Below are 25,013 nucleotides of genomic sequence, written 5' to 3'. Positions count from 1 at the left end.
AAAACCATCAGCTATGTAAACAAACCATCTATCCCGTCAAATCATCAGTATCATAACACAGGGATTCAATCCAAGGGTCGGGGGCCCCTAGCGACCGCAGGGCCCTAATCAGCTGCTTATGTCTCTTATTGACTGGGCTGGCACTGTTTCTGCCTGTAATTTAAAAAAAAAGAAGTGTTTAAAGCCTGGGGACAATCCAAAAAGACCACATACGGACGTCCCTACTTGATCAGGCTGTTCTCGTGAGCAGTGAGCCCCACAGATATGAAAATAGAACAGACAGAAACAGTGTTGGTCTAAACCACAGCAGGATTTATAGCGCCATAGAACTCCTAAAGTTAACCAGACATTGTGATCACCATAAAGTCCAGGGGATACTGCATTGACACTTCTACATCAAGCAGCCAACCACACATGAAAAGCAGAAGCAAAACACAAAACTCTTTCATTTCACTACACTGTACCATTTTCATGGTGCAAAAGAGAAGATCTATGTGGGGGGAAAAAATTGGAAACCTCAATCTAGCAGTGATTTAATTTGAAACTTTTTTTCAACAATGTGCCTTATGATTAGTTTTATGGTATTTTTGCACAGATCTGTGCTCTTCTTCACCACAAACATGTCATCCTGTATGTCATTTTAGTTMAAATGGTTTAGGAATGTATAAACACATCTTGAAGGAAATCGAACTTCAAAACTCCTCTAAATGGGTAAATGTAGTATTTGTCAAATATCTTAGGATATTAAATAAACTATAACTCTGAAAGTCCTCTTAATAACCATATTGTAAGCGACAACTACACTCATCGGACAGTTTATTATGTACAATGAATGTACCGCCATTCAATCAGCAGCAACTGCATGATGCCATCGCGTCAGCATGTACCAACATCCCTGTGGAACRTTTCCCGACAACTTGTAGAATACGCCAAAGAATTCAGGCTSTTCTGGAGGCAAAGGAGGGTCCGACCTGTTACTAAATGGGTGTACCTAATAAACTGTACGGTGAGTGTTTATCAGCATTTCTCCATCGCACAACTTCTCTTCGTTCTTCTTTGCTTTCTTCCCCTTCCTTTTTCTGGGACTGAGGGTGGTATATTGCAAAAGCCTGCATTTCTAAAGTGCAGCATCAACATCAGCCTCAAAGGGACCCTGTCAGATATCCAGTTAACAACCATGTCTTCCAGTCTGGTGTGTTGGTGTGTGTGTGTTGGTTGTGTGCGTGTGTGGGTGGGTGTGTCTGTGTGAATGGTGTTTTTTATTGTGTTTGTGATTTTTTATTTGTTTTTTTTGTTGTGTCTGTTTTTGGTTTATTTGTTTGTTTTGTGTTTGTGTGTGTGTGGTGTGTGTGTGTGTGTGTGTGTGTGTGTGTTGTGTGTGTGTGTGTGTGTGGTGTGTGTGTGTGTTGGTGTGTGTGTGTGTGTGTGTGTGTGTGTGTGGTTGTGTGTGTGTGTGTGTGTGTGTGTGTGTGTGTGTGTGTGTGTGTGTGTGTGTTGTGTGTGTGTGTGTGTGTGTGTGTGTGTATATGCGCCTGTGTCCGCGCGTGTTGTGTCCGTTCAACTCCTAACAGCCAGCATGGAGTTTATCTCCCAGATGAGGTTTCTGAGCTGGTCCATTATCTGCTTCAGCTGTTGGTTCTTCTGTTTGAGCTTCTGTAATAAAGCACATGAAATCACATTGTCAGAGCCCATCAAACAAGCCGTAGACATACAAGTATTTAAACAGTGGTGGCTGGTTGATAAGATGCCTTTGAAAAGCTTTGAAAGGGGCATTAGGTTCAAGAGCCTCAACTGAAAGAACACACGGTCGTTTTTCATGGGAGGATTTGCCTTTTGTTTTTGAACAAGCAGAGCTGATTGGCTGACATGATCAATCCCTGCAGTAGTTTAATCTCTAAACACACACACATCTGGACAGAATCGGTCACTCACAGCCAGTTTGCCTGCAGATTACCTTTGAATGCACAAGTCCAAACTCAAAAGTCAACAGCTGCGGTTTACTCAAGKGCCTTATTGCTGAGGTTTAGGCACAAACAAATAATGGCAGAGACTAAGCTGCTCCAAAAGCACACCTGCTAACAGTGTCCTTATAGGACTTCAGTCAGGCCCAGGCCTAGCACCAGTGTTGGAGAAGTYTAGCTAGGTATGCCTTAAGATAGTGGTCTGACTAGCTAGCAGAATATAGCATGCAGAGAGGGAGAGACAGACACTCATGAGGCTACTGTATCTGCAGTGCAGCGAAAATATATTAAAGATTAAATCCATCTTGCTCTCTCACTAATGCTCCTTTAGCCGTGACTAATTACCAGCCMTTTTTGCGAGCGCAGATAACACCTTCAGCAATCGATTTCACACAGCCCCTCTTAATGTAAACTATTTAGCTGATTGTCCTTGAAGATATTCCGGATTGGAACATTTGGAACAGTTCCATTGTGTGTCTAGGGGGTTCTTCTCTCTCTTTTGCCACCAGGCTTTCATTTTGAGTYACCGGGAGGGAGGAGCGTGTACTGTACTATACGGGATGCACCTCATGAACCCCACCAGCGACTCTTTAAATAAAGACGTCCTTTATCTTTCTCTTCATGAGTTGAGAGATCGAGCAGCCAATCTTTGGAATTTCAGTTCAGCCTGATATACTATTGAGTCATACATAAGTACTGTTGCACACAATGAAATGTCACGTGCAGYGATCCCTCTATATACTGTACATATATGGATTTTTTCCCTGAGATAATAAATACCAACAAACAAATCTGAAATCCTTTATAAAAAAAAACTCAGATGAACTGCTACTCCAACCTTCAAATCCAATCGTATTGGTCACATACACATATTTAGCAGATGTTATTGCGGGTGTAGCGAAATGCTTGTGGCGTAACATTTCAATACCGTTGGGAGAGAAACAGAAGAGAAGACAGTGGAATGTGTTTTTAACACACATATTTCAGAGCTGCAGGTCTATGAAYGATCCCACTGCTGATGGAAAGTGATGGCTCTGACAGTTCTGACTGGTCGGCCAAACCYGAGAGAACGGCTTCGCCTTCCGCACCTCTGACAGCTTAGCCTGCATGCCGCTGAAGGGTCYGACTCCCTCCCTCACTCACTCTTTCTCTTCGGGCATCATGGGGATACACTCTCTCATTTCCTCGCTTGCCACTCAAGACCATTTTCGTCCACGTTCGTTCCTTTTGACACGGTCTGACATTGTGTAGGGCATAGCAGGAAGGCTGTTCAACAAATCATGAAAGTAAACAAAGAATTGGGTTTTGAGCTGCCGTCTGTAGAGGCCTCCCGTAGACAATAAGCAGGTTTGTGGGGGGAAAATGGCTACCTGAGCATAGACACAACTTAATACAGTACACTACAGTGGACTGACAGAGGTGTGTGTGTGTGTGTGTGTGTGTGCATCCGTGTGTACGTGCTTGCAGGTTACAGTTGGACGTGACAAGGTACCAGAGGATTTTAGCTCCACTGATAAATGATTAAACTGTATTAGTGATTTATATACTTGGATGGCTCGCAACTTCCTCCAGCTAAATCAAGACAAGACCGAGGTACTTATTGTTGGAGCCAAAGCACAGAGAGAGAATATGGACGCACATCTGAAACTGTGGACATATTTAAAAGAGATTTTAAAACAACTTTTTAGCTTTGCTTTTGCTCAGATTGCTTTTTAGTCATTCAGTTTTTGTCATTCTTTAGTTTTTTATCTTATGTTTGTTGTGTAGTAAATATTTCAGCTTTTATTTTCATAGTTTTTTTCTTTTAAAGCATTTTGACTTGCATTCCATGTCTGAAATGTGCTGTACAAATAAAGCTTGATTTGATATGGCCAGCCAACCGCTGAGGAGATCCTGCCTWTCTCTCTCAGGTGCTTTCATGGCACACCTGGGCAGAGGACAGAGGCAATTTTGCCCAGGCAGATGTTGGAGTGCTCCAGGGCATCGGCAATCCTCATGTCAGCATACCTCCTTTCCTATGTACGTTCTCTTTGTCCTTCCAAATCTTCTAAAAGACAGCACTATAGTTTTGGGCCACTTAGTGATAGAAGACGAGCAATTCAATATGATACCAATGACTCATTAATACCCCAGAAGTTTTATCTTGACAGCTTCAGTCATCTTCGCCTTTCTTAGTCTGACTTTAAAGGGTTCCTCTCAAGTCAAATCAGTGTGTTAAAATAGCAAAGATTAGACAAAGTGGTTATGCATATCTGAAGGACGGTTAGCTTTACAGGAGGAGACTTTGAACAGAATAACTTTGTCATTAGTCGCGCCTTTAAAGGAGAACAATTGGAAGTGAGAGAACTTTGATATCTGAGTGGTGATAGTTTATCATACAGAACACCTGAGTGTGAACTGAGTGAACGTTGAGGCAGAAGCGTTGGGGCTGGGCTCTCTTTTTCTCTCTCTCACACTTTTTCCTCTCTCGCTCTCTCCGCTCCCTTCATCTGATTCTCTTCAACCCTCATCTCAAAGTGAGATAAAAAGGAGCCGTCCTTAATAATGGGGCGAGAGACGGAATTTTAGATCAAAACCTCTTATTATTAAAATTCCGTTTCATTCAAATATTTCTCTCTTGGCTGAGTGACGACGTGCTAAGAGCAAACCCTATCACATTTGGAGGGAACATCTCAGCCACCCTCACACTGTAATTTCTATTATTTTCAAACAGTCTGGTATAGTCCCGAAAGTACAAACAGCAGATAGTCTATTATCTTACATAATTGACATTTCTGTGTTAATTGATTATTTTGCCCCATTAGAAACRTTCAGGGTTTTGATAAATTAGACCAAACAAAACTAATCTTGTTATGATATCAATAGACGAGAGATTCCTCCTTTTTGACATTTCATCAACAATCCTTTCCGGAGCCCGGTCGCTTTTTTTATTGAGCGGATTTCGACGATAACTGGCGAAMGGCTTCACCGTGATTTAAAGTTGCCAGCCAAAGTCGAGAATAGCAAGTCGTGCAAAAAAATGTGCCTTCACTCAGGATTCCGTTCGGCTTATCCGCCCTGTCGCTGCTTTCACTCCGGTGGATCTGGCTGGGAATTACAAGTGTAAGTGAGTGAGGCGAGGGGATTAGGCAGATTGAGAGGAGGAGAGAAAAGGAGAAGAGAGAGAACTCGTATTGCTGCGATAGCACTCTTCTCCATAATCTATCGGTGCCACCTCGCTGTCATTGGCAGCCGAGGAGGAGTCGGTTCTGAAACTTGTCTTCGTGAGAAGAGAATGGTCCATATAAAGTATTCAGACCCCTTGATTTTTTTACACATTTTGTTACGTTACAGCCTTATTCTAAAATGTTATAAAATGTATTTTCCCCCTCATGAATCTACGCACAATAACATAATGACAAAGCAAAAACAAGATTTTAGATTTTTTTGTCAAATAAAATAAATATTTAAAAAAATTACATTTACATAAGTATTCAGACCCTTTACACAGTACTTTCTTGAAGCACCTTTGGCAGCAATTACAGCCTTGAGTATTCTTGGGTAAGACATTACAAGCTTGGCAAACCTGTATTTGGGGAGTCTCACCTATTCTTCTCTGCAGATCCTCTCAAGCTCTAYCAGGTTGAATGGGGAGCGTTGCTGCACAGCTATATTCAGGTCTCTCCAGAGATATTCGATCAGGTTCAAGTCTGGGCTCTGGCTGGGCCCCTCAAGGACATTCAGAGACTTGTTCCGAAGCCACTCCTACGTTGTCTTGGCTGTGTGCTTAGGGTCATTGTCCTGTTGGAAGGTGAACCTTCGCCCCAGTCTGAGGTCCTGCTCTGGAGCAAGGATCTCTCTGTACGTTGCTCCATTCATCCTTCCCTCGATCCCGACTAGTCATCCAGTCCCTGCCACTGAAAAACATCCCCACAGCATGATGCTGTCACCACCATGCTTCACCATAGGGATGGTGCCAGGTTTCCTCCAGACGTGACGCTTGGCATTCAGRCTAAAAGAGTTCAATCTTGGTTTCATCAGACCAGAGAATCTTGTTTCTCATGGTCTGAGTTCTTTAGGTGCCTTTTGGCAAACTCCAGGCRGGCTGTCATGTTACTGAAGAGKGGCTTCYGTATGGCCACTCCACCATAAAGGCCTGATCGGTGGAGAGCTGCAGAGATGGTTGTCCTTCTGGAAGGTTCTCCCATCTCCACAGAGGAACTCTGGAGCTCTGTCAGAGTGACCATCGGGTTCTTGGTCACCTCTGTGACCGGCCGGGCGGCCAGCTCTAGAAAGAGTCTTGGTGATTCCAAACTTCTTCCATTTAAGAATGATGGAAGCCACTGTGTTCTTGGGGACCTTCAATGCTGCAGACATTTTTTGGTACCCTTCCCCAGATATGTGCCTCGACACAATCCTGTTTCRGAGCTCTACAGACAATTCCTTCGACTTCATGGCTTGGTTTTTACTCTGGCATGCACTGTCAACTGCTGGACCTTATATAGACAGGTGTGTGCCTTTCCAAATCATGTTCAATCAATTGAATTTACCACAGGTGGACTCCAATCAAGTTGTAGAAATATCTCAAGGATGATCATAGGAAACAGGATGCACCTGAGCTCAATTTCAAGTCTCATWGCAAAGGGTCTGAATACTTACGTACAATAAGGTATTTGTTGTATTTTTTATAAAATTTGCAAACATTTAAAAAAAAACAGTTTTTGCTTTGTCATTGTGGGGTATGTCATTGTGGGGTAGGTTGTAACGTAACAAAATGTGGAAAAAGGGAAGGGGTCTGAATACTTCCCGAATGCACTGTATTTGGTGTTCTGTTATGGTGGGCATGCCATCGTCAAGAGAGGGGTTGGTCAAGAAAAGGCACTCTCTCAATGGCATGCATCATGTAGCATATCTGTATACTATGTTATATGACGAGTGCAGACTATCTAGTGCCACCATAGTGGCTGGTGGATTWTTTTGTAGAAGTCTATTGCTCGGGTTGGGCACCGGGCAAGTTCCCTCCTCAGTAAGCACAGTGCAAACTGAACTGAGGTGGTAAGCCAGCACTGCGACCTGCTTGAGGAGCCTTCTGATGCTAAGTGGGCTTTGCAGTTGACAGCGGCCTTTGGGGAGCTCGGCGAAGCAACCTTAATTTGTCTGACATTGCTTTAATAGCCTTAATTGACTTTATAAACTTTATGGCTTTTTTTAAGGGAGAGTTTAACTGCCCAACTAGTTGACATGGGCCTCCCAGGAGAACAAAGGCCCAACGTTTGGTGAGGGAGATAAAGCCTTCCACCGCTCACTGGCAGAAATACAATAGACATGTTGTCATCCTCTGCATACACCCCGCCTTTCAATATGTCCTCAGCACTGAGCTGGAAAGCTTGCAGTGCAGCCAACTGTTGCAGAACAGTTCCCATTGATTCCGCTGCTTTTACAAGTAGCAGTGCTCCTGGTGCTTTTTTCCCATCTTCTCCCTGCCCAGCCCTCTTCAGCACTTGACTTGCTGCCAGGTAGCGGCGTTGATTGGGCTCTGCTTTGGGATTTTGTTCACAGTGATTATATATAAAGGGGCACAGAGGCTAAACTGCCATTTCACACCCTCTCTTTAAAACCAATGGTTKGGCCAAACAATGAGTAMACAAAACATTAAGAACTCTTTCCATGACATAGACTGATCAGGTGAATCCAGGTGAAAGCTATGATCCGTTATTGATGTCACTTGTTAAATCAGATGAAGGTGAGGAGACAGGTTAAATAMGGATTTTTAAGCCTTGAGGCAATTGATACATGGATTGTGTATGTGTGCCATTCAGAGGGTGAATGGGCAATACAAAATATTTAAGTGCCTTTGAACGAGGTGACAGGCAAACCGGTTTGTGTCAAGAACTGCTGAGTTTTTCACGCTCAACAGTTTCCTGTGTGTATCAAGAATGGTCCACCACCCAAAGGACATCCAGTGAACTTGACACAACTGTGGGAAGCATTGGAGTCAACATGATCGCTTTAGACACCTTGTGTCTATCCCCCGAAAAATGTAGGTTGTTCTAAGGGAAAAGGAGGGGGGGTGCAACTCAATATTAGGAAGGTGTTCAATGTATTCAATATTCATTGTAGAACCGTTTTGTGCTGGATAACATGTGCACCATAACATAACAGAGGTGAGTAGGCCTATTTTGTCTGACCTAAGCACTTGGACTATGGATGCGTCCTTTGGCAAACACTAAACATTAGCTTTAACACCAGGGGATCCACTCTCGCATGTAAGTTGCTTTACAGTCAAGGAGGCACAAGTTTTCAGTACAGTAAATGTGTAATCCCAGAGTTGAAAAGTTCATCCCATCTTGAAAGCAGCRTTTAGGATTTAAAGCTAGAGTGTGCTGATGAAGGTAGAGTGTTGGCTTTGCACTGGGGGCGTGGTGACATGGGAATTGATAAGCAAKAATTAAATTAGAAGCACAAAAAGAAACCTGTCCTGTTGCAATTGGGGTCTTTGAGAGGATTAGCTTGTATGTAGGGTTCAGAGGGCGCAATTGGTTGGAGAATTGTGCTAGGAAACTAGGCGTAACCCCAAAGTTGTGGGCTCACAACAAGTCCCTTGAAATAAAAGCTTCTGCACAGTGACCAGGCAGTTTAGAAAGTATACTGAACAAAATKAAACACAACATTCAACAATTTCAACGATTTTACTAAATKACAGTTTATGTAAGGAAATCAGTCAATTGAAATAAACTCATTAGACACTAATCTATGGATTTCACATGACTGTCCACGAGGATCCAAATAGATCAGGTTTGCAATGAATAACTTCAATCAGACCCCCTCTCACCCGCAGAGGGGGGAGGAAAGAACTTGTGAGGATTAATAACTCATGTCCTGTTATAAATCAAGGGGAGAAGATTCAGGTCTCCCTCCCCAAGATTCCCCAAAAGGAATGTTCTTTGTTGCAAATAGACTTTTCCCGCCGAAACTCTTAACACGTTCAAAAGCAAATACTGGAACAATATTTCTAATATTGACCGTGGGGAATGACCAGAGGCGATCTATAAAACACKAATATMATTTTGTTTCTGATGTTATTATGTCAATAAAAACGTTATAAAGGAAATACTGTAACTTGGAAAGTATACCCACTACATGTATGAAGTGTCCATACTATGTGTTGTGAATGCAATTTGAAAAATGATGAGTGTTTTTGATAAGTGAGGGATGTAATTTGAGGAGCTATAAAAGATAATTGTTTTACATAACTTTGCACCGTGAGTAGTCACCGCCCCGAAGTGAGGTCAGAGAGCRTGTCAGCCTGATGGAACCGCCCCTTTCGAACAAACTGAATAAATGATGGGTTAAGAAATGAACGTATCAGACTAGAAAGAAGTGAAGCTGCAGCTGCACGTTTAAAGTGGTTTGAACTTTGAATCTCAACACGAGGTAGAGATGAGAAACTCACCTCCCGGACAATCACTGGTATGGCTGATTAGCTGTCCTAAGTAAAGTATCTTCGAAAGCTAATTTAAGTAGGACCATCCTGTTACTCTACTCAAACCATCAAAACGGCTGGCTAGCCTATCTTCAAAGAAGCATCTTCAAGAGTGAATGGAAGGAAAGTCACCTGTGTAGTTCTGTTCAGGACTACACGACAAGTCACCAGATACCGGACAACTACAGAGAAGGACAACCGTAGAAGACTTGTCGGAACCATTTCGGACAATCAGAGCCTTACAAGCGTGCAGCGAAAAATTTCTGAATGTACCAATATTAAGTGTCTCTGTCCCTCTCTCTCCCTCTCTGTCTCTTATTTAATAAGCAGCCATGTTGTTGTCATTCCGCTAGGGACCTGTTTTCAGCATATTAAGTCCCCAGTCAATAACAAATGCTAGTGCGTATGTTTATCCTGTGTTCCAATTTAATTAGCTAGTAAATAAATAAGTAAACCAATTTGTGTAGTACTGAATCATAAGTAAGGCTGGGTTTTTTGCAGATGCAAGGTTACGACAGTTCAGAATGATGATATGATACGAGGTTCTGATTAATAAGTTGACTGTTTATGGATGTGATAGGTAAAGACCTTTAATTTAATTCGGGAGATGGTAACTCTTTAAAGAACCTCTCTCGTGGTGCCCCAAATCCTAATGAGTTAATTGTTACATGATTCATTGAATTGGGTAATAATTAAACATAGTTAGGTAATTAGATAAATAACAGTCTTCAGATTAATGTTTAAGTCAAGTCATGACAGTGGGAACCACTGGGGAGCCAGGTTCAGCCAATCAGAATTAGTTTTCAACACAAAAGGGCTTTATTACAGACAGAAAGACTCAGTTTCATCAGCTGTTCAGATAGCTGGTCTCAGACGATCCCGCAGGTGAAGAAGCCAGATGTGGAGGACCTGGGCTAGCGTGGTTACACGTGGTCTGTGATTGTGAGGCCAGTTGRACGTACTGCCAAATTCTCTAAAATKAAGTTTGAGGCGGCTTATGGTAGAGAAATTAACAAATTCTCTGCCAACAGCTCTGGTGGACATTCCGGCTGTCAGCATGCCAATTGCAYGCTCCCTCAAAACTTGAGACATCTATGACATTGTGTTTTGTGACAAAACTGCACATTTTAGAGTGGCCTTTTATTGTCCCCAGTACAATGTGCACCTGTGTAATGATCATGCTGTTTAATCAACTTCTTGATATGCCACACCCGTCAGGTGGATGAATTATCTTGGCAAATGAGAAATTCTCACTAACACGGATGTAAACAAATTGTGCGCAAAATTTGAGAGAAATAAGCTTTTTGTGCATATGGAACATTTCTGGGATCTTTTATTTCAGCTCATGAAACATGGGACCAACACTTTACATGTTGCGTTTATATTTTTGTTCAGTATAGATAAAAGGGACAGTGGAGACATGAGGAAGCAGACGAGGTGAGGGAAGGGAAGACTTGTGATGATGCCTTCAAATCAAATCAAATAAGGATTATCATCCAATCTCATGGGAGTTTGATAAACCCAATAACTGAATAGTTTTCCCTATAATCTCTTCRGATGATATTGGGAGAAGAGCAGAGAGTTCATAGGTTTCAGAACTCAGTGGGGACACAATATGCTTAAAGGAGATACATTTGCCCATCTGGAGTAACTCTCTTACGGCAGAGTCGGAGTAGCAAAATAAGATATATCTGCACAGTTTTCTTTGTGCTAACGTTACGGACCATCAATATTTGTCTGAGCCTGGTGCCATACAGTCAAAGAGTGTGAATGAATAGGACAGTGTGTCGGACAATGGGTTTGGATTTCAAGGAGTGAGATGTTGTCCATACTGGAAGGGTATCTTGAAGGGTGAGCAGGTAGTGGAGGGTTAACTTGRAGAGAGTGGGTGGGAGGGTGAGAGAGCTTGTAAAGAGAAAGTGTAAGGTGTTTTGGAGAGGTAACTTGGAGAGAGAGGGTGTTGGGTGTAGTGGAGGAGCAGCTTGGAGAGTGAGTGTATAGGGTGTAATGGTGGAGGGGTAGTTTAGAGAGGAAGGGTGCAATAGAGAAGGTTAGCTTGGAGAACTCGGGTGTAGTGTGAGGTATAGGGGGCTTTAGACTGCATTTGCTCGGTAATGCCTCCCTCTCTATCTCAGGGCCAACGAGCCGGGCTCTTTCATCTCTGCCTCAGCTGTCAGGGGATTAGAGCATATGGGTCCAGCCCAGATCTCATATGCAACCGTGGAGAGAAAATGAGGCAGGCAGATATCTGGGAAGATGAAAGGCGGTGTAATTCCACTTTAAAGTCTCCACCGATTGGAGATGTTATTTTTGCTCTTTTTACACGAGGGGAGCAAGAACAAGGTTTGGTGTTTGGGGAGAGTGGCAAAGTGTCACTTGTTTTGTTGGCGCAGCTGATTCCAGTTGTCGGCCTGATTTACTCTTCACACCAATAGGGCTGTAAGCGGTCATGAAATTTCGTCAGCCGGTGATTGTCAAGCAAATAACTGCCGGTCTCACGGTAATTGACCGTTAATTAACATAAACACATTTAGCATCTCCTGGCTTCCACGCATAGCCTACAAGCCACTGATGCAGACCTTTGGAACATCTACATTTTATATAGTCTAATCAATCCATTTAATATAGCCTACACCATCACAATAAATCCAATATTTATTTTAGGACAGGTCTAAAGAAACATGATATGAAGAAAATGTGGTGTATTTTAGAAGAACAGAATAGCATACTAGAGTTATCTTTATGTTAGCCCTGATCATAGTCCTGATCTGGCTATGCCATATGGCTGTGGGCTACACTAGTTCATTTAGCAGAAAAGATTTGCTAATTTGCACAATCTGCACACACTTCATCAGTATCTGATTCAAAATTTGACAAGCACTTGATAATGACTCGAATTTCCCAGYGGCATTTGTGTGGCCGTAATGCCCCCGAMTAAAATCCATGCCTYTTGCGATCAGTGGCCGTTGTGCTCTTGGGCTGAATATAATCATTATAATTCCCCACTCTCATGGCTCTCTCAGATATCTTCATTCTTATTAGCCAATGCCCGTCACGTGATCGGGTCCTTCTCACAGCATCTCAGGTCCTTCTCACAGGCTACAAATAAAGAGACACACCGGGGACACATCTGCGCACATCCTTATTGAATTCAGAGGCACATATTGGAAGAACTGTCCAAATTTACTTTTTGTCAGTCAACAAGATGAGTAGGCCTAACAAACAGCAAAAGCACTAGCCTATGTCGACTTATTCTACTGGTCAACTTGTCCTTCTGTGTGAGAAATAAATATTCCAAACATAGTCTGGGACAATTGTGGGATGCAATAGATTCCAAATTAATGCAACCACTAGCATCAAAAAAACATTTTAAAGCAAGTTAACAGATATTAGCTTTCAATGTTGATAAACTATTAGGCTATTTCTTCACAGCAATGTGCTCACGGCAGTAGGCTATAAGCGCGAATGTTCCAAAATGCAATTAGTGGGAAAACACCATTATCAAAAGTGACTGCAAATGCAATTATGCATGTCATGCTTCGATTATAAAAGTGCATTTTTGTGGTGAAAATKATCTTCCCCAAACTTGAAGCTCACGCGCTGCTTATGTATGCCAGTTAGGCTCTACACCCCTTGTAAAGCGGATTAATGTGCTTCATTTTAAGAAGTTATTTGGCCACTTTAGTAGTGATACAAACCTTATCAAAACATGTTGGCCTATGGGCTACATTGGTGTGCGACTATGATTTTTTTTAAAGTCAACAACAAAAGGTATGCTCTCTTTCATGCCTTACTGTATTCACAAGTGATGATATATAATTCACAAGTGATGATATATAATTCACAAGTAATAGGCTAATATTGTCACCCATCAGACTATTCTTATTTAAATCTTGTCTTTAAATATTCTAAATAATATACAGTGCATTYGGAAAGTATTCAGACCCCTTGACTTTTTCCACATTTTGTTACGTTACAGCCWTATTCTAAWWWAWWWWWWTTTTTTTKAATCCCTCATCAATCTACACACTATACCCCATAATGACAAAAAACAGGTTTAGAAATTGTCAGAACCTTTACTCARTACTTTGTTGAAGCACCTTTGGCAGCAATTACAGCCTTGAGTCTTGTGTATGACGCTACAAGCTTGGCACACCTGTATTTGGAGAGTTTCTCCCATTCTTCTCAGCAGATCCTCTCAAGCTCTGTCAGGTTGGATTGGGAGCGTCGCTGCATAGCTATTTTCAGGTCTCTCCAAAGATGTTTGATCGGGTTCAAGTCCGGACTCTGGCTGGTTCACTAATGGACATTCAAAGACTTGTCCTGAAGCCACTYCTGCGTTGTCTTGGCTGTGTGCTTAGGGTCGTTGTCCTGTTGGAAAGTGAASCGTCACCCCAGTCTGAGGCCCTGAGCGCTCTGGAGCAGTTTTTCATCATCGAGGATCTCTTGATACTTGGCTACGTTCATCTTTCCCTCGAGCCTGACTAGTCTCCCTGTCCCTGCCACTGCAAAAAAAAAAGTACACAACATGATGCTGCCACCACCATGCTTCATTGTTGGGATGGTGCCAGGTTTCCTCCAGACATGACGCATGGCATTCAGGCCAAAGAGTTCAATMTTGGTTTCATCAGACCAGAGAATCTTGTTTCTCAGTCCTTTAGGTGCTTGTTGGCAAACTCCAAGCAGGCTGTCATGTGCCTTTTACTGAGGAGTGCCTCATTGGTGGAGTGCTGCAGAGATGGTTGTCCWTCTGGAAGGTTCTCCCATCTCCACAGAGGAACTCTGGAGCTCTGCCATCGGGTTCTTGGTCACCTCCCTGACCAAGACCCTTCTTTTGGTACCCTTCCCCAGATCTGTGCCTCGACACAATCCTGTCTCGTAGCGCTACAGATAATTCCTTTGACCTCATGGCTTGGTTTTTGCTTTGACCTCATGGCTTGGTTTTTGCTTTGACATGCACTGTCAACTGTGGGACCTTATATATATAGACAGGTGTGTGCCTTTCCAAATCATGTCCAATCAATTGAATTTACCACAGGTGGACTCAAATCAAGTTGTAGAAACATCAAGGATGATCAATGGAAACAGGATGCACCTGAGCACAATTTTGAGTTCCATAGCAAAGGGTCTGAATACTTATGTAAATAAGATATTTCTGTTAAAAAAAATATATACATTTGCTAACATTTTTAAAAACCTGTTTTCGCTTTGTCATTATGGGGTACTGTGTGTAGATTGACTGTATGTGTGAAATTTGTTTACATTTAGAATGGACCGTTATCATGCACACGTCTCAAAACGTGTGCAGGGGGAAAAAATATTGTAATCTATGCATTTAAAAAACGAATGGAGGACACTTTTCCTCTGGTTCATTTTCATGCCAGCCAGGTAGGCTATACTCCTGTTGTAAAGACAAGCAATGTGCTTACTGTTAGGAAGGTTGATAAATAAATAAATATAGTAGGTCTAGCCTATAGAAAGCTGATGGAATCAACTTTTTAATTGAGACCATCAAAACTCTGTTTTCTCACGCAATTGCATAGCCTATAGAAACGTTGCGCAACATGGCTCTTATTAAGTGTTTMATTAGTGTGTTTGGGGGCTCCCGAGTGGCGCAGTGGTCTAAGGCACTGCATCTCAGTGCTAGAGGCATCCCTACAGACCCTGGTTCGACCCTGGGCTGTATCACAACCAGCCGTGAGAGTCCCATAGGGTGGTGCACAATTGGCCCCGCTTCGTCCGGGTTAGGGTTTGGCCGGAGTAGGCCGTCATTGTAAATAAAAATGTGTTCTTAACTGACTTGCCTAGTTAAATAAAAGGTTACAAAAAAAAAAAAGCTTGGAAAAGACTAGATAACTTGACTAAACGGTCACGTGGAATTTGACTGCGGTCATGACTCATGACCACTGGTGTGGTGGTAATACAGTCACCGTAACAGCCCTACATACCAACATATCTCAAGTTCATGGGATCCATTTCTAAACAGGTGGGATTCACAGTGAACCTGTCAACCTGGTGGCGCCACCACGGTCACAATAGACATACTGCTGTACACCTAATCCTTCCTCTTTCAAGCCAGTAAGACTTTCAGCCTGCCTTGCTGTAGTTAACGAATCCATTTTGAGAATAAAATAAAAACATTTTGAGAATTAAAAAAAACTCTAGTCTAAATGGTTACATGTTCCTTAAACGGTTTAACAAAATAGAAAAAAATCGGAGAATTCACTCGAAATACGTTCTCATTCCAAAAACAGCCCCCTGATCTTCCAACAACACGAGTTGTGCTGCATTTCCCCTCTGACCTCCTGCTCACCAATTAAAAAGCTCCTGGCCAACACAGTGGTCTAATGGGCTACATATGAGCCTGATAATAACATGGAGCTTTGTGCGCCTCCTGTGAACAGCCTGCTAATGCTGGAGTGTGTAAGCAGGGAGAAAGAGAGTGAGAGGGAGGGAGGGAGGAGGGAGGAGGGAGGGGAGGGAGGGAGGAAAGGGAGTTGAGAGAAAGAGGCAGAGGGGAGAAAGAGGGGAGTATTTGAGGGAGGAGAGAGAGAGAGCGCTCCATAAAGCCATCCGTATTCCCTCTCTCCGAGTGAGTCTCATTATCATCTGGGTCTCTGTTTGTTTATCATCAGGCCTCCACAGACCCCGGCCTGCTCTTCAGATAACACTGCTAACCGGCCAATGTCACTGCAATTCATTATCCACGACTGCGCCGCCATTGGAGAGGCACCCCCCCACACTTCCCCGATTTGAAATTACAAACTGCCTTTGCTTTTAATTTCTCACTTTTTCATTTGAATAAAGAGGACAGACGCGGTAATTAACAGGATATTAAAAAAGCAAGGGAGTGTGTGCGAGGGAGGGATTGAGGGGAGGGGGAGGCGAGAGAGGAGAGACGGAGAGAGAAAGAGAGGAGCTGTGGAGAATTAATAACAGGCCAGATCTCTCCAAGGCCTCCTTAATGGGCTATGACAGGAATTTATTCTCACTTAGGCTGGTATTAAATCAAACGCTGGCCGAGTGTTGATGGCAGGGCTGCAACGGAGAAGCACTCGGGATGGTCCCAGGTCCCCTCCCGTATCACGGGGACTGACTGTGACACTYCCGAAGGAGCTGGTCATCAGTTAGGACCCAAGAGGGTAAGACGAGAAGGATGGAGGAAAGGAAGGAGGGTGAAGTAGGGAAGAGAAAAAGTGATGGGGAGATGACAATGCAGAAGCTTCATATCCCAGATGGAATGATTATCAAATACTCTTGAGAGCCCAGTGAATCATCATCATCCGTTCTGCAGAAAACACAGTCAGTCAGGTGTCCTTCTTGGACGTAAAAGGCGCCACAGACGGGACGAAAATGCTTGTCCGCAAAACATCTTCGGAATTTCAATTCGATAAAAGGGAATCAGGTGGTCGGTTTGTCATATTCATTGTTTCCTCCCATTAATTGGTGTGTGACCACTAATGCGAGGCATTCATTAAGGCTCTAATTTGGGGTCACTTKGGCGCTTCAGAGTTTGTGTTTCTCGTTAGAGCAGAGGAGAAAGTGAGGAAAGGGCAATTGATATGCACAATCGGTCTGCAGCAAAAAGGTCTGCAGCTCAGAGCAATCTCAGACCATTAGGTGGCAATAAATTATGGCTGATGCATCTTAAACATTTATGCAAACACCATACTCGCTCATACAGAGGTTACATGCTCAAATGAACTCACACACATATTTCACTCATACTTACACCAAAGCACACACTATCGGCCGCATGCACACCATCTCTCTCTCCCTTCTTCTCCCCCTCCCTCGACAGATTGCATCACCATCAGTCAACGCGCCTCCGACAAACAGCAATTACCCAAATCGACAGATTACGAGAACAGGCTATCACTCACACACAGGGTGGCCCATAAAGCAGCAAGACATTACTATGGAGGAGTCATTTATCTTGGAGCTCCTCCAGTGTACCGCCTTTAACCTAGCATACTCTACCCTTTACCTATCTTTCCTGCTGGGTTGGAGCAAAACACAAACAACAGGGCTAGTCTGGTCCTACATCTGTTTGGCCATACGAATTGTCAAGACTGCCTAAACAGATCTGCGACCAGGCTATAGGTGTTTGCCTTCACATCTGTTTGTTCTATGGGGATATTACTGTWTACAGGTGTCAATTACCCTTTTGTTTTACTTTCCCTTCTGGGGACATATCTATCAATTCAGTTCTACATCAAAATCTATTTTCTTCTTATAATCTTATTTCTCAATCTTATATTGTGTTTGTCATTGATTTACAGTGCAGTATATGTCATTTTATTTGTCTTCCAGAGGAATTCCATCAGTCTTTGCTCTCTTTTGGAAGCCAGTATCGTTCCAACTGTCTACATATCTATCTATCTGTCTGTTGTAGACTTCCATCTATCGGTCTTCTCTCTTTCCTTCAAGTGTCTCTCTCTTCTTTCTCTCTCTCTCTTCTACTGGAGAATCCTCTCTGGCTCGATATGGAGAGCTTCCCTCTGACATCTTCCCTTTGTCTACATATCGGTTCATCCGGTCATCTGTCTTCTCGCTCTTTTTTTCTCTCTCTCAGTGTTCCCTCTTTTCCCTCCATCTCTCCTCCTCTGGAATGACTGGAATCCTGTGTCTCAATRWGTCTTCACACTAAAATCTCCTTTATCTATCCGGTCCAGTAATCCATCCATTTTTTCTCTTTCTCTGTAGCCTCCTTTCTCCCTCTTTTCTCTCTCGTCCTGTGGAATCTGGTATTTGGTTCAATATGTGGCATGTCTTCACACTAAAATCTTCCCATTTATCCCATCCGGTTACATGTTAATCCCCCCCCCATCTTTTTCCCTTCTGGAATCTGGGCTATCTGGCTCTATCTATCTGGCTCGGGTTTGCTGCAGCAGATGCAGCCGGGCCTCCTAAACATCTGCTTTCCGCATTCTGCCACATCACTCCCCTCCTGATGAGGTAACCCCTTTAACTCCCCAAAACATCTTCTCCTCGTCGTAGCTTTAAGATGCAGCTGGGTATTTGGGCTCCAAGTGGAGCAGCGTGGAGTGGAGGGGATGGCTGCWGCAGACATGCAATCGAACAACACGGGTCAGATAGAATGCTGCTATTGATGCTTATGGAAGGTTTGTGTGCACGCAGCGGATACACCATTTGTTTGGCATCCGCCTGGAGCTGAGTCAAGCTCAGTGTTCACCCCATGTTTTACTGTAGTGGTTTACCTTTAAGAGCAGTGAGGGAGATAGAGCTCTTAAAGGTAACCAATACTCATCTGTGACTTCTGTGAACTCCATTATGATTCAGCACACTTAGACAGGCAAGCATGCACAGAGGAACACACACACACACCACCACCACCACACACACACACACACACACACACACACACACACACACACACACACACACACACACACACACACACAATGTCCAGGGGCTAATAAAAGCTGCAACACTGCCAAATAATGCATGTTGTGTTTTTACCAAAAACGTTTTTCAACAGTCATAGACAGGCTATTAATACTTTAAGTAAGATACAGTACACAAGAGTACTGGGAGTACTGTGTACAATATGTAGCGTATGTCTTCACAATATATTTTGTCATACATCTTTTTTTCTCTTTGTAGCATCTGTTCTCTCTCTCTTTTGGCCTCTCTCCTCCTGGACTCACCATTGGGGTTACTTTTTATATAGAGGGCTGTGCTCTCTAAAGCCCAGCGTACTGTACATGTATATCTATAAAGCCCCAGTGGGCAGCTCACCTTGTTAACCTCCAGGATTTCTCTCCTCTCCTCTGTTGCCGGGCGGGCCTGGCTGGCCAAGCGTTCATCGTGTTTGGAGCTGTCGTCCTCCACGTAGGGGATGAGTTGCTGTGTGGGGGAGAGGTGGTGGATATAAACAAATACATTGACCACGAACGTTCAATGAGGGGATGGTAAATTGATAAGTAGTTTGGTGCTTTGGTTTGCAATAGGAAAATACATATGACTCCCTTGTAAAAGAGATGACCATTTCAATGGGAGTCGCCTGGTTAAATAAAGGACAGTGTTTGGAAAACCCTGCATTAGGCAATGTTAAAACCTAAGAATATATAGTCCACCAAGTCCTCCATTATAATAAGTCTATCTATACTACTTGCGTGAGCACAAACTCTCCCTACTAAGCTTGTATAAAAGAGATTTCTATGTCATTCCCTCCCCTGTTATACTGAATTAGAACCGCCTTCATGAGCAGAAAATAGGGATTTTGTGTAGATCACAAAAACACTTCAAATATAATATAATCTACAAACAGTTCCATACCACCACCACCAATTCAGAATCAGGACTTCTCCAGTCCATACCCAAGTGCTTATTTGCTTTTTAAGCGCTCTCTGTGCTTGACGTTGTCTGGCTGACACTACACCGACTGCTCTGCTTTAAATCACACTGACATCTGCTGGTCTGCAGGATAATAAGCAGCGCTGTATGGAACACATCGTTCTCTACTGCACTGCATCCAGACCAACGGGCTTATCTTAAATGGTACCATTATACTAGCGTTAACACTGTCGTCTCTACTGGGTTCCTATTATCATACATGGCTGCGTGAGGTGAGATTGCTTAAACGGTTAGGTAGGAACGAGGTAATGATTTGAGAAAAGAAACAACATTAACGGCCACAGCATCCTTCTCATAACTCGTAAATAAATAACTGCATAACGATTAGGTACAAGAGCCAACCAAAAGCCTTAGCAGGCGTGAAAACACAGTGAAGTCCAACACAAATCTGAGGCTGAGTGCTATTCAACATTCTAAATAACCTAGTAGTTGATCACATTTCATTGCAGGCAATGACCTGAGGTTTAGCAACTGGCAGAGGCCAGTGTGGACAAGGATTAAAGCAGGCTGTGACCAAAGCATTACTGCAGGGCTGGATAGGGCCTGGCCAGAAGACAGACAGAGAGAGAATCACATGAGAAAAACAAGAGACAACTCTGGTAGTTTTCTCTCGTCAGTCAGAGAGACCGATGCCAAACCCTAAGCTGTCTGACTTGTATTGGAGAGAAGACAGAAGACGTGCTGGATATTATATTAGGCCAACTGTGATTGTTAGGGGCGGAAAAACTTTTTCTACTTCTATAATTCCAGCTATGAGCCAAACGCATATTACATTTAAAGGTAAGAGCTGTTATTGGCAGTCGGAAGGGGGGAAAATGTGCGGGGTAGAAAGAGAGGGCGAGAGAGAAAGAGTGTGTGTTTGTGTGTGTGTCTCCGTGACTGTGGGTGTGAGTCATAACCCCAGTCTCTGGGAAAAAACTGAAAATCGCTTATGTGGGAAGCCTTCCCCAGTTGTCCATTACCAGGCCTGCTGGTAAATAGGAACGCGATGAGGTCACGCTGGCTTAGTCATTGATTCCACTTCCTGTTTGGGGAAAGCCCGGTCAGCGGCCAGCCAATAGCATGATTGTCAGGACTGCGGCCGGCASGCTTGTCAGCCACTTGAGTTTCAGGGGATGATAAATGGCGGCGTTCAGCAGGCCAAAATCAACTCCCTCCAGACAACATGTYGCAGTGAAGTATTGGTTGATCAGCACAGTAAGTAGTTTGCACAGCCTCTGGGGGGATAGGTAAACATTTTAAATGAAGTGGTACAACTGTGGAGTGTAATGGACAGTGAGGTTTACATATGACCAGAATTACAAATAAAAGTGTAACATTTCCCCCCCGAGAGAGAAATACAGCAAGCCAGTATGCCATATGGGCAATTCTACAGTAACTGAATTATACTGAGACTTTCAATGCCAAACAAAAAACATTCATTTCAAAGTTTAAAAAAACTATAGCTCTCTATGCACAACGAATACACAGTACATTTACTGAAAAAACTGTGAAGATGCAAAGTTTGGTAACAGAATTACAGTAAAATCTCCCTCAGTTTCATTCTGTTAAAAAAWRTTGTATCTGCACAGTTCTTCCTGTAAATGTGTGTTTGTAAAATGTTCAGTRKKAATTGTTAAAAATAGTCATTGTGCATAGAGTTGCACGGTTTGTTAAACTTTGAAATCTATGGTTTTTGTTTGGTATACATTTTAGTGAARAATCTGAGTCTCWGCGTAATTCCGTCACCATGGCCCATACATAAAACAAATATWATGTACTGTATACAGTACCAGTCAAAAGTTTGGACACACCTACTCATTCAAGGGTTTTTCTTTATTTTTACTATTTTCTACATTGTAGAATAATAGTGAAGACATCAAAACTATGAAATAACACATATGGAATCATGTAGTAACCAATAAAGTGTTAAACAAATCAAAATATATTTAACATTTGAGATTCTTCAAAGTAGCCACCCTTTGCCTTGATGAYAGCTTTGCACACTCTTGGCAATCTCTCAACCAGCTTGATGAGGTAGTCACCTGGAATGCATTTCAATTAACAGGGTGCCTTGTTAAAAGTTCATTTGTGGAATTGCTTTCCTTTTCAAATCAAATGAAATTGTATATGTCACATGCGCCGAATACAACAGGTGTAGATGTTACAGTGAATGCTTACTTACAAGCCCTTAACCAACAATGCAGTTAAGAAAAAATAAGTGTTCATTTTTTTTTTTTAAATAACAAATAATTAGAGAGCAGCAGTAAAATAACACTAACGAGGCCAGTACCAGGGGTACCGGTACAGAGTCAATGTGCGTGGGCACAGGTTAGGTAGGGGTAAAGTGACTATGCATAGATAATAAACATAGAGTAGCAGCAGTGTAAAAGAGGTTGGGGGGACAATGCAAATAGTCTGGGTAGCCATTTGATTAGCTGTTCAGGAGTCTTATGGCTTGGGGGTAGAAGCTGTTAAGAAGCCTTTTGGACCTAGACTTGGCGCTCCGGTACCGTGCTGTAGCAGAGAGAACAGTCTATGACTAGGGTGGCTGGAGTCTTTGAMAAYWTTTTGGGCCTTCCTCTGACACCACCTGGTATAGAGGTCCTGGATGGCAGGAAGCTTGGCCCCAGTGATGTACTGGGCCGTACACACTCTGTAGTGCCTTGCGGTCGAAGGCCGAGCAGTTGCCATACCAGGCAGTGATTCAACCAGTTAGGATGCTCTCGATGGTGCAGCTGTGGAACTTTTTGAGGATCTGAGGACCCATACCAAATCTTTTCAGTCTCCTGAGAGGGATCAGGCTGTGTCATGCCCTCTTCACAACTATCTTGGTGTGTTTGGACCATGATAGTTTGTTGGTGATGGAACTTTAAGCTCTCAACCTGCTCCACTACAGCCCCGTCGATGAGAATGGGGGCGTGCTCGGTCCTCCTTTTCCTGTAGTTCACAATCATCTCCTTTGTCTTGATCACGTTGAGGGAGAGGTTATTATCCTGGCACCACACGGCCAGGTCTCTGACCTCCTCCCTATAGGCTGTCTCATCATTGTCKGTGATCAGGCTGTTCCGCATGTCTGGTTCCCACGTGAAGCATGGAAGAGGAGATGGGATGGTGTGGGGGTGCTTTGCTGGTTACACTGTCAGTGATTTATTTAGAATTCAAGGCACACTTAACCAGCATGGCTACCACAGCATTCTGCAGCGATACGCCATCCCATCTGGTTTGCGCTTAGTGGGACTATCATTTGTTTTTCAACAACACAATGACGCAACACACCTCCAGGCTGTGTAAGGGCTATTTGACCAAGAAGGAGAGTGATGGAGCATCACTGCATCAGATGACCTGGCCTCCACAATCACCTGACCTCAACCCAATTGAGATGGTTTGGGATGAGTTGGACCGCAGAGTGAACGAAAAGCAGCCAACAAGTGCTCAGCATATGTGGGAACTCCTTCAAGACTGTTGGAAAAGCATTCCTCATGAAGCTGATTGAGAGAATTCCAAAGRGTGGCTACTTTGAAGAATCTAAATTTAAAATATATTTAGACTTGTTTAAGACTTTTTTGGTTACTACACGATTCCATGTGTTATTTCAGTTTTGATGTCTTCACTATTAGTCTACAATGTAGGAAATAATAAATAAAAACCCTCAAATAGGTGTGTCCAAACTTTTGACTGGTACTGTATGTTTGAAAGCCTAATTAAACGTGTGCATGCAGTGTCAGTTCTAAAACACTGGTTTACAACCAATTGTCTCCAAATCAATAGGAGAAAAGACTGCAACAATGAAACCACCAATAAAASAGTGGAATCGCCCAGCATGAGGTCTAAAACAGTAGCCAACCGAGTAGCTCAGTAAAATAAAGTGGTGGGTATTTCGAGGTGGGTGTCCATAACAGCCACTAAGGAGGCCCTCAGGACAAACACAAAGCGGCCATTGAATTGAATGTGGAGCTGAGCCGAGGGTTGCGTCTCAAATGGAAACATATTCCCTGTAGAGTGCACTACTTGCCTGCACAAAAGTAGAGCACTATATAGGAAATAGGGTGTCCCGAGGTAGACCTGATAAGAGTGGGAGAGATAAGAATCCCGCAGGCACCAGGGGTTCCTCTGAACTTTCTTCACAGCCACGGTGGATCCCCTCACTACATTCAGACATTTTGTATGAGGAAACTGTAATCCAATCTCTCTGGCAAGAACCGAAATGTCCATAAATCTGCATTAGTGGTTTGTGTAGGTTTGTACACCGAGCCAAAATGGCGTCAACGGTGGCAAAGTACACTATGTCCGGTTCAAACTGGTTATATATTGATTGTGATACACAGAGTGGTCCTGGCACAGTGGCCACTCACCTCTGGGGGTACGGTGTCCAGACCGGTGCAGTTTTCGTTGCATTTGTCGTAGACGAGGCGCAGCTTGCGGAAGAGTACAGAGAGCATACGCAGGTGCTCCTGYAGTTTGCCTAGCCTGTCCTGGTGGGTGCTGGGGTGGTACGTCACTCCATTTGGCAGCTGGGGGAGATGACATAGAAGAGTATGTAACACACTTCTTTCCTAGTAATGTAATAACATTGTACTAATAGCTATGGGTCATTTCAGGGCCTCCTGTTAACTCGACTTGTACCTCCTTGACCAGTTACTCCTTGACTACTAATAACCAGCGTGTMATTTCTCAAATGTTTATGGTGGTAACTGAAGTGTAGAAGGTTTGTAAAATAACGACTGAATTATTGCAATGTAGACAAAAGAAAACRGTTTTACATGTATTTATTTAAATGTGCTGTTACATGGCATTCCATTGAGAGGAGAAGTTTACATATAACTACATGATATGTGTATGACTTAGAACAGCTCCGGACTGTTTCACCTGAGCTTTACGCTAACTAGCTTTAGGCACTTTTAACTGATAGTAAACATCCTGTACAGCCTGAAACTATTCCCTGCATGAGGGTAGGTAGGGTGTATACCTGTATACATGCCTACCACTCTGTAAACAGAGTGATCTTTCTTTCCCCACACAGAGTCTGTGATCTGTGAAACAAGTCACAACAGTGCTGTTTGTACATTCTGCGGCGAGGCAGCACGGCTTGCTCTACGGTCTTCTTCTTTTGTCTTTCGCTGTTGTTGTTTTAATGAGCTGCAGAAGGATCTTSTCTGAGACACAGACAGACCGAGAAAGACAATGTCTGACTGTGTCCCAAATGGCACCCTATTCCCTATATAGTGCAC

General features: G+C 43.2%; 1 protein-coding gene across 2 annotated transcripts in view; it reads right to left on the bottom strand.

The window, feature by feature from the left end:
- med30 (mediator complex subunit 30) overlaps positions 1–25,013 on the bottom strand; it is a 109,305-nt gene that overhangs the window by 80,576 nt on the left and 3,716 nt on the right. The window contains exons 3-5 of one of the 2 annotated variants that reach the window (XM_070436262.1): positions 24,138–24,296; positions 19,186–19,293; positions 1,554–1,653 (exon numbers count right to left, since the gene is read on the bottom strand). In XM_070436262.1, coding sequence (XP_070292363.1) covers positions 1,558–1,653; positions 19,186–19,293; positions 24,138–24,296 — 363 coding nt within the window. In that variant the 3' untranslated portion in view covers positions 1,554–1,557. Of the gene's footprint in view, positions 1–1,413; positions 1,654–19,185; positions 19,294–24,137; positions 24,297–25,013 lie in introns of those variants that run through there. The other variant, XM_023976646.2, reaches the window with a different exon arrangement.

Source organism: Salvelinus sp. IW2-2015, linkage group LG31 (genome assembly GCF_002910315.2).
Source record: "Salvelinus sp. IW2-2015 linkage group LG31, ASM291031v2, whole genome shotgun sequence".
Taxonomy (NCBI): domain Eukaryota; kingdom Metazoa; phylum Chordata; class Actinopteri; order Salmoniformes; family Salmonidae; genus Salvelinus; species Salvelinus sp. IW2-2015.
Note: the sequence above shows the minus strand (reverse complement) of the source record. Positions and strands in the feature narration are given on the sequence as shown.